At 56.3% G+C, this 8,246-nt stretch overlaps 2 protein-coding genes across 5 annotated transcripts; both read right to left on the minus strand.

Moving 5' to 3' along the window:
• Positions 1-61: 61 nt before the first annotated feature.
• On the minus strand, positions 62-2,676 carry PTRH1 (peptidyl-tRNA hydrolase 1 homolog). 3 transcript variants are annotated; one of them, XM_079323931.1, is made up of 5 exons: positions 2,577-2,674; positions 1,804-2,023; positions 1,541-1,640; positions 883-928; positions 62-474 (listed from the first exon to the last, which is right to left on the minus strand). In XM_079323931.1, the coding sequence occupies exons 1-5, from the start codon at positions 2,640-2,642 to the stop codon at positions 289-291; spliced, it is 618 nt and encodes a 205-aa protein (XP_079180057.1). In that variant the 5' UTR covers positions 2,643-2,674; the 3' UTR covers positions 62-288. The 3 variants fall into 3 exon arrangements, with proteins under 3 accessions (XP_079180057.1, XP_079180055.1, XP_079180056.1); XM_079323929.1 differs by having other exon boundaries at positions 332-928; positions 2,577-2,676; XM_079323930.1 differs by having other exon boundaries at positions 332-928; positions 2,628-2,671.
• A 525-nt stretch (positions 2,677-3,201) lies between these two features.
• On the minus strand, positions 3,202-7,782 carry TOR2A (torsin family 2 member A). 2 transcript variants are annotated; one of them, XM_079323927.1, is made up of 5 exons: positions 7,600-7,782; positions 7,053-7,318; positions 5,778-5,953; positions 5,314-5,441; positions 3,202-4,774 (listed from the first exon to the last, which is right to left on the minus strand). In XM_079323927.1, exons 1-5 carry the CDS (start codon positions 7,751-7,753, stop codon positions 4,530-4,532), a joined length of 969 nt encoding a protein of 322 aa, XP_079180053.1. In that variant the 5' UTR covers positions 7,754-7,782; the 3' UTR covers positions 3,202-4,529. The 2 variants fall into 2 exon arrangements, with proteins under 2 accessions (XP_079180053.1, XP_079180054.1); XM_079323928.1 differs by having other exon boundaries at positions 4,329-4,774; positions 7,626-7,777.
• Between the last annotated feature and the right edge of the window lie 464 nt (positions 7,783-8,246).

Consider the following 8,246-nt stretch of genomic DNA (forward strand, 5'->3'; position numbering starts at 1 on the left):
CTGCAGTGCCAAGGACAACCCAAGCTCAGCAGGTGGCGCACAGCAAAGAGGAAGGAGCAGGGCAGAGTCAGGGTGAGGGTTTATTCAATTCTGTGCCAAACTGAGGTATGGAGCCTCTGGAGGGATATGAGTGGGACACGAGCTGCCTGGATTGGTGTGGGGATGGAAGGAGGCTGCCCCAGCACCCAGCCAGGCTGCCCAGCTGGGCCAGCTCTGCTCCGCACCATGGTCACTCCCGAGAGCCCACAGCACCTTTCCATCAGCCACAAGGGTCCCTGGGGGTTTGTGTCAGCCCCTGTCCCCTGGCTCTGTAGGTGCTCGGCTCTGGATGTGCTCCAGCAGGCAGGTCACTGCCTGGGCCAGGATCTGCTCCAGCTTCTCCCGCTCCCCAGCACTGAACGGAGACAGGACATAGTTGGGCACTGTCACATCACCCTCTGGCCGCCCGATGCCGATCCTGAGCCGGGTCATCTCCTGGGGAGGAAGGAAGAGAGCTGGGGCAGCGTCCCCTCAAGTGTTCAGACAGAGCTAGGCAAGCTGACAGTGCTGACTGTGGGGCTGGGCAGCAAGGGAGCAGCTTCTCATGTTTTCCAGGTGGTTTTGAGTGCTTGCTCCAAGAAACATAATTTTGGAAGAGGCTTTTGCTGAGCTGTGCCGAGATCCCAGGCTCCTGCCAGGCCTGGCAGAGCCACTCAAGCTAATTGTTTCCATGTCCTCCATAGCGGCCAAACAGACAACAGCCCTCCAGGAAGAAGGGGAATGAGAAAAGGGGGGAAGGGAGCAGGAGCTTGTCTGAGTGGAATCAGAAAAATGGGAGTGGGATAACAAGCCATGCATTGAGGGGAGCACAGGATTGATCCCCTTCCACTGAGGTCCACTCACGTTGGAGTGCAAAGCACTGATGCAGGACTGGACCCCGTTGTGTCCCCTTGGGAGAGAAAGAGAAAATCCACAGTTAGCCTGTAACAGGGTCCCCTCGTATAGCCCTGGGGTCTCCTGCTGCAGGAATGTGGGAATGTGGTCCCAGCCAAGGGCTGGTTCTGCAGGAACATCCAGCTCCAGGGGCTCGCAGCAGTTGGCTGGGGGTTTGAGGGAAGCAGGGCTGGAACAGCACACTGTGTGCATGTCAGCTCTTGCTGCAGCTGGTGCATGTGTGACTGAGCACTGGGGCCCAGCACCACACCTGCCCCATCCCACAGTAAAAGCTTTCCTAGGTTAAATGTCTGCAGCCTGCCCCAGGAGCTGGCGCTGGGCAGGCACAGTGGAGGCACAGTGCTGTAAAAAGCCCATGTGGTGCTGTCTGTGGGCTGAATCCAGCCCACAGCCACTTCCAGGAGGCTCCCTGCCCTCCCTGCCAGGGCAGGAACTGGGAAGCTGCCCAAACAGCCAGCTGTTGCCTGTGCAATGGATCAAGCCCAGGACAAGAGCTGAAACATTACAAGGCTGGTGGGATGGGGCCAAGAACAGCCCATGAGCCTGTATGGGTATGTTAAAGTCTCAAACCAGCTCACACAATCAGAGAGCAGGGCATACCCCATACCTTGCACTGCCTCCCAGCTTGATTGCCACCTTGCCCAGGGCCTTGTCCAGGTCGTCGTGAACCAGGTAAATGTCTCCAGGGCCAAGGCTGTAGATCTCAGCTTGGAAAGATAAACACAACTTAAGAAATGAGTGGGAGACAGACTCACCAGGCCCTGACTCTGCAGAGTGGGGCAGTAGTGAGCCATGGAGGGCAGGGAGACAGCAGGGCTGTCACAGGGGGCTGGTGGCACTACAGACTTTGGGGCTGACTCAGCTGCTCACCAGCACTAGCAACACTGAGCCCATTGAGGTTCATGAACCTCCGTGGCTTGAGCAGCAGCAGCTCCAGGCCGTGGGCTGTGGCCAGGGTCACGTCAGCACAGCACCGCTTGTCCACTCGCCAGCCCTCGGCCACCGCCAGCTGCCGGGCCAGCCGATCCAGCACCTCCATGCCCACACTGTGCCGTGTGCCCCACAGCCCATAGTTTCCCAGGCCAGCCACCTGCCAGACAGGTGTCAACAGGGCTCTGATGGGGAACCATGAAGACTCTGGCCCCTGCACGGGCATGATCCCCCCCAGCATGTCTCAGATCTGCTCCCTCCATGCTGCCCACAGCTGGCAGGGTCCTCACAGCCTCGATCCCCATCGCATTCCCTTCAGTCCCTTTCCCCCGGTGCCTCCCTCACAGTCCTGATCGCGCCGGTGCTCGTCCATGACCTGATTCCACCCCCGCACAGCCTTCACAGCCCCTCTGTCCCCCGTTCCCCTCACAGTCCAGCTCCCTGCGCTGCCCTCACACACCCGCTGCCCCCCGTTCCCCTCACAGTCCAGCTCCCTGCGCTACCCTCACACCCCCGCTGTCCCCCGTTCCCCTCACAGTCCAACATCCTGCGCTCCCCTCACAGCCCCGCTGCCCCCCGTTCCCTTCACAGTCCAGCTCCCTGCGCTGCCCTCACAGCCCCTTTGTCCCCCGTTCCCCTCACAGTCCAGCTCCCTGCGCTCCCCTCACGGCCACGTTGCCCTCACAGCGCCTCTGCCCCCGCTCCCCCCTCACCATGGCGCGCGGCCCCGCCCGCCCCACGAGCGCTCGCGCGCTCCCCGCCACCTCCGCCGCCAGCATCGCCCTACTTGCCCGCCTGACGTCACGCCCGCGCGCCGCTCAACGTCCTGCCCATGTCGCCTCGCCCCCGCCGCCATCTTGGTTACGGGCAGCGCCGCCATCGTTCTAGCGGGCGGCGGGGCGGTGCCGGGATGTCGCGGGCGGTGTCGCGGGCGGTGTCGCCGCTGCGGTAACACCCGCGGGCCGGCTGGTCCTAGAGGCGGTGGTGGTGGGGATGGCGAGACGCGTTGCTGGGCTCCGCGGGCTGGGCGCCGCCTCGAGCCGGGAGAAGCGCTGCAGAGGGACCTGCAGGAGCAGTGAATGCCCTGACTGGGCCCCGCGCTTTGTGTGTTTGTGCCTGTTCCGTGTCCACCCACGTGCCGGTTCTCGGGATACGGCTGGAAGGGGGAACACATCACTCCTCACCTCTCCCCAAGCCATCCTTCAGCCTGGCGTGGATCCTCACCCAGGGCAGAGCTTTCTCCCAGGGCACTGTGACACCACATCACTGTGAAATTGCTCATCTTCCAAGTCCTTCCACATTATCTGCAGTCAGGAATCCATGTAAAGACCTCAACTGTTTAGTTCTTAAAAGATTTATTTTAAATTAGAAATGTGTCATATTTGTGGAAGAGGCAGTATTTTTGCCTCTGTCTTTGGGCCAGCTCTTGGGAAGCCTTTGGGTGGTGTCTAAAATCCCCAAAGTTCACGGCCTGGAACTGGAATGGTCCACTGGCAGCTCATTTTCATACAGGGAACAAGCCAAGCTTTGGAAGCTTTGCAAAATGTCCCCATCCCCTGATGCAAGTTGTTAATAGTGAGTAAAAGACTGGTTTCTCTGACCTCTTGCTCCCTAACAAGACAGAGGATATTAAAATCTGGGCAAAAGCCAGGCTGTGCATCCCATGCTTGGTAGCCTGGAGCACTAATCTTCTCTAAGTTGTCCCCAGGTGCCCCACTGTGACACTCCCCAGAAGCTGAATGGGTGCTGGCCCAGCTAAAGCCTACAAGGTCTGACCAGCAGAAGGATGTACAAGAAGCTGCACAGCTCATAGCACCAGGTCTGCTGTAGAAACTATCACTGAATAAAAGGAATTTTCAAAACCGTTAGCAGCACTGTGGGCTCCCCTGGAGGTAGGATGAGATTCTTCATGGCTGGTGAAACAAGCAAGAAGTCTTTTGTTGTTAATGTCCTGGTTTGCTACAGGGAAATCCTTTGGTCCTTAGGGGAAAGATGGATGAAGGGGTGGTAGGGGAGCCTGGTTCATGGCAGATCAGATGTTGACCTCTCCCACATTACCCCCCTCACTTGGTGCTGAAGCTGGTCCCTACCAGCACCTATTCACAGCAAAATTAACCTGGAATGTGGGTGGCATAAAAACTTCCTTAAAAAAAACCACTTTGTTGTCATGTAGAGGTGTTTACAGGAGTCAGCACAAGTATTCAAGTTGTGCCAAGGAGCTGAGGCACAGCTATGCTTGAAAAGGTTTTTTAAAAAACTGTTAAAATGCTGTAAGGAAGAAATATTCTTCTGTGGGCTCAGAATCTTAAGGTATTGGGTATCAACAGCTGCCAGAAGTGGGGAGAGCTGCAGGTGGGTGCTGCTGAGAGGGTGAGAACCTCCCTGACACTGCAGACCCTCTCAGCATCTTCCCCATGTCATCACAGATATCTCAGGTGGTGGATCCACCCTTACTTGGCCAAGAGTGAATCAGTAAAGTGCTTTAAATCACATAATTTGCACCTTGCCCTGCAGCTGCATCCTGCAGTGGACTCCTTGAGGCTGGAGAGAGTTCAGCAGGAGAGCACTTGTGCTGTGAAGAGTGACACACCATTCCCACTGCTCAAACCACCAGCCCTGGGTCCTTTCTAGCTCCACATGGATCTGAGAGAGGCCCTTGCCAGTGACTAGAAGAAAAAATTGATGCGAGAGGCCACTGTTTTGCAGCCTGTTGAGGAGAATAACTTCTCTTCTTCTGGGAAGTAGGGGATGCTGTCAGCCACTTCCTGGACGACAGCCGGGCGTACCTCGAGACCTTGCTGGACAAGCTCGCTGATGACACACTGCTTGACATGGTAGTGCTTCAGTGGGAGGAAAGGCACAACAAAATCAATGAGATGTTCATTAATGATCCCAGATTTCCAGAAGCCACCTGCACAAGGAAAGGAAGAGAAGGTTTTACCTTCAGAGAGTCTCTGCAGTCTCTGCAATTCAAAGAGCTGTTTTATGTGAAGCTAAAATAGTCTGCTGAAGAGAGATCTTGCTGGTTTTGTACAAGGAGAGGGTTGAACCCATCAGTTGTCACCTCCCCCCAAAAACAGACTTGTTCTCCAGGAATGGAGCTCTGCTCGCTGTGCTAAGGGCAAAGCAAGATCAGGGCAGGCAGTGGGGATTGATATAGCTCAGTGCTGTTCTGGCAAGTGTGCTGTGCTGCCTGCCAGCCCCCAGCTGCAAATACACCTTGTCTCCAAAGAACTTTCCTAAATAGGGCAACAGGTCTGCTGGCTTGGAAGCTGGTTCCCTTCTCCAGAAAACCTCAAGGGGATGGCAGTTCCAATCCCTCAAAACCTCCTTGCCCCTTTCTGGCTGCTTGGGAGGTGGAAGGTGGTGTGTGTGTGGCTTCCTAGAACAGGCCTGGCTGCCTGTGCTGGGTTGTGAGGCTACAGGAGGAGCTCAGCTCCACGGACTCACTCTGAGGGTTTTCAAACACGGCCTTGGAGATGGCTGGCTCCAGGTCCTGCAAGCTGATTTCCTCCCGGTCCTTGCGGGCATGCCACAGAGCCAAAGTCACGTTGTTGATCTGCTCCCCTCCTGCATTGCTGCACAAGAATGAGAGGCTTATCCAGTGTGTACCCAGGAAAATTGTGTCTCAGGTGGCACCTGACACCCACCAGCCTGCAGAGTGCAAGCCAGCAGCTCCCAGCTGCCTGGCCCAAAATAACTCCTGTAGAGGCAGCCAAATAACATGCAGAGGAGGCTTTTTCACACTCTCCAGATCTGTCTGTTCACAGTGAGACAGCATCTCTTGGCATTTGTAGAGAGAGGCTCAAGGCTTGGAGAAGGAAAGGCAAAACAAGTGTGTGCCCTGAAGTAGGTGCAGCCTCTGCCCAAATGAGCAGCAGTGAGCTGGAAGGCCTCACGGAGAAGCCTCTCACCTGATGAAGATGAAGATGGCTTTGCGGTAGTTGGTCCCATACACAACCCATGAGGGTCCCAGGAATGGGATGATCACATCAATCAGGCCCGGGTGCATCTTGTCCATCTCATCAAAGAGAAATGCTGATCGTCCACAGGTTGTCAAGTTCCCTTGGATCCAGCGCTTCAGGCTTTCCTACAAAAACACCCACCGAGCTGTAAGGCAGCGAGATGGCGAGGAAAGCTCAGCACCACAGAGTGAAGGCTGAGGCAGGAGCTTAAGCAGAGCCAAAGGTGCTGGGAGCAGCGTGTTCCTGCACAGCACCACACACTTGGAGCTCAAAGACCCAGTGCTGGGGAGGCCCCTTTCTTCTGGCTTTCACACAGTGGCTGTTTACCAGCTTTTTTAGCCCATTGTAGGTCTTTTATTACAGATTGAAAGGAGGAGGCAGCACACTAAAGCTGGAGATTCAGACTCCTACAGCTCCCCACATTCTTCTCCTTTGCTGTTCTATCTACACAGTTCCCAGCCTCCTGCCAGCTCCTGTTCTGATGCAGAAACATGTGCCTGCACTGACCCAGAACAGCTTTTTATCATGGCTGAAGGTACTTCCCAGCCCACACAAAACCACTCACATTGCCTGGGGGCATGTGTAACTCCTAACTGAAGCAATTCAGCCAGGAAGGGATTTACTTTTCCAAAAGCATTTCCTCTAAGGACACAATATAACAAATAACTTCTCCAAACACCCAGAAAATAAAGGTCCAGGTGTGCTGAATCCCCACTCTGCTGAGAATCTGGCATTTTGATTTGTCTCTTTTCTCAGGTCTAAGAGACAGAATGGCACCATGGAGAGTCTGGAGCTGCTGTTAGGAAGCTGTGTGCTCTGTGAGAAGGGGATTACAAGTCTAGTGATATGCAGGTTTTTACGGCCATCAGGCTGTTTGGAAAGCAATGGGAAAATTTTAGTGCCTTTTATCTAAGCCAAGCACTTTTGTTTATGTGGTCAAAAAGCTGTGTAAATATTTAAGAATGAGAACATGATCAGGGCAAGGACTGCTGTGGAGAGGATGAAAGTAATAACTGAGTATATAGCGGTTACTAGTGGATCCTTCAGCCAGTGTATGGAGCCACTCACTCAGCTGTGTTTGTCTGAGAGGGTAAAACAAAGAGCTTTTATTCCTACTGCACTTCGGGAAACAGCTTGAATGCATATTGTACTGAGGATCAAGACAGATATAGCCGAAACCCCCCAGTCAAGTGGCACTGCAGAGGCACTGACACTGTCCCTTACCTTGTACTGCTCTATGTGCTCAGCGTGCGGGAAGTGCACTATGGGGGAGAAGTGGTGAACGTAGGGGCTCTGCAGCCCCCTCTGGAAGAGATAGCGGATGAGCATGGAGCTCACGTAGGTTTTGCCTGTTCCTGTCGAGCCGTGGAAGGACATCACGAGGGGTTTCACTGGATTCGGGTTCTCCAGGAACTCCCTCACCCCTTTCATCACCTGCTGCCTCACCAGGGGCTGCCCCACCAAATTCGTGGCCAAGTCAAACTCCAGACCTGAAACGAAGCGAAACCAGGACTTGGAGAACGCGGGCTGACTTCGCTCGTCCCATCCCTGGGGCCGCCCCGCTGGGCCAGGTCAGCCCCGACTGCCCCACAGCCGAGACCCCGCTCCCAGGGACGCGCCCTAACAGGCTCTCCTGGAGACGCGCTGCCTCCCGGGTCCCCTCGCCCGCTGCCTCCCGCTCTCGGCGGCTGCGCGCCCCCCGCCCCCGGGCCCCCTCTGCCCTCAGACCCCCTGCCCTCAGACCCCCTTCCCGCCGGCCGCTCCCGCTGACCGCGCAGATCGGGCCCGAAGCCGCACTCGCAGTCCGCCGAGAAGCCGCAGCGCAGTGTCCACAGGTCCCAGGCAACGGCGGGGCGGGAGGCGGCCGCCAGCAGCACCAGCAGGACTCGGACCGGGACCGGGAGCGCGGCCGCTCCGGGGGCCATGGCGGCCGCGGCTTCCGCACCGCCCGTACTACAACTCCCAGCGTGCCCCGCGCGGATAAGGAAGAGGCGGGGCCATGTAGCAAGGGGGTGTGGCATGGTCCGTATCGCCCCGCCTCCCCCCTGGGCAGGGTCCCTGTGCCACCCTGTGCCCTCGAGCCCTGGGGACCCGGGACCCTCTCGCAGAGAACAACCTTCTGAAATTAAACACGGGCAAATGCTGGGTCCTGCACTCGGGGAGGAACAACCCTGAACACCGGTACCAGTTGGAGACTGACACGGAAAGCAGCTGGGGCAAAGGACTGGGGATCCTGGAGGACCACAAACTGTGAGCCAGAAGTGTGTCCTAAGGGCCAATAAGACCAGTGGGATCCTGGGGTGGATTGGGAAGAGTATTGTCAGCTGATCAGGGAGGTGATCCTGCATCTCTGCTCAGCTTTATATTTTATATATAGATATATGCCTATGGGGTGGTGCCAAGAAGGTGAACCAGGCT

This window comes from Erithacus rubecula (genome assembly GCF_903797595.1).
Source record: "Erithacus rubecula genome assembly, chromosome: 21".
Taxonomy (NCBI): Eukaryota; Metazoa; Chordata; class Aves; order Passeriformes; family Muscicapidae; genus Erithacus; species Erithacus rubecula.

Bases quoted from the DNA above. Each gene is read 5' to 3' on its own strand.
- TOR2A (XM_079323927.1), bottom strand. From the start codon at position 7,753: ATGGCCCCCGGAGCGGCCGCGCTCCCGGTCCCGGTCCGAGTCCTGCTG. The intron at 5,954-7,052 runs GTAAGGGACAGT...GTGTTTTTGTAG, and splicing joins AGCACATAGAGCAGTACAAG to GAAAGCCTGAAGCGCTGGAT. The intron at 4,775-5,313 runs GTGAGTCCGTGG...TTCCTTGTGCAG, and splicing joins CGTGTTTGAAAACCCTCAGA to GTGGCTTCTGGAAATCTGGG.
- PTRH1 (XM_079323929.1), bottom strand. From the start codon at position 2,642: ATGCTGGCGGCGGAGGTGGCGGGGAGCGCGCGAGCGCTCGTGGGGCGG. The intron at 2,024-2,576 runs GTGAGGGGGGAG...CCTGTCTGGCAG, and splicing joins GGGCGGGGCCGCGCGCCATG to GTGGCTGGCCTGGGAAACTA. The intron at 929-1,540 runs GTATGGGGTATG...TTCTCTCCCAAG, and splicing joins AAGCTGGGAGGCAGTGCAAG to GGGACACAACGGGGTCCAGT.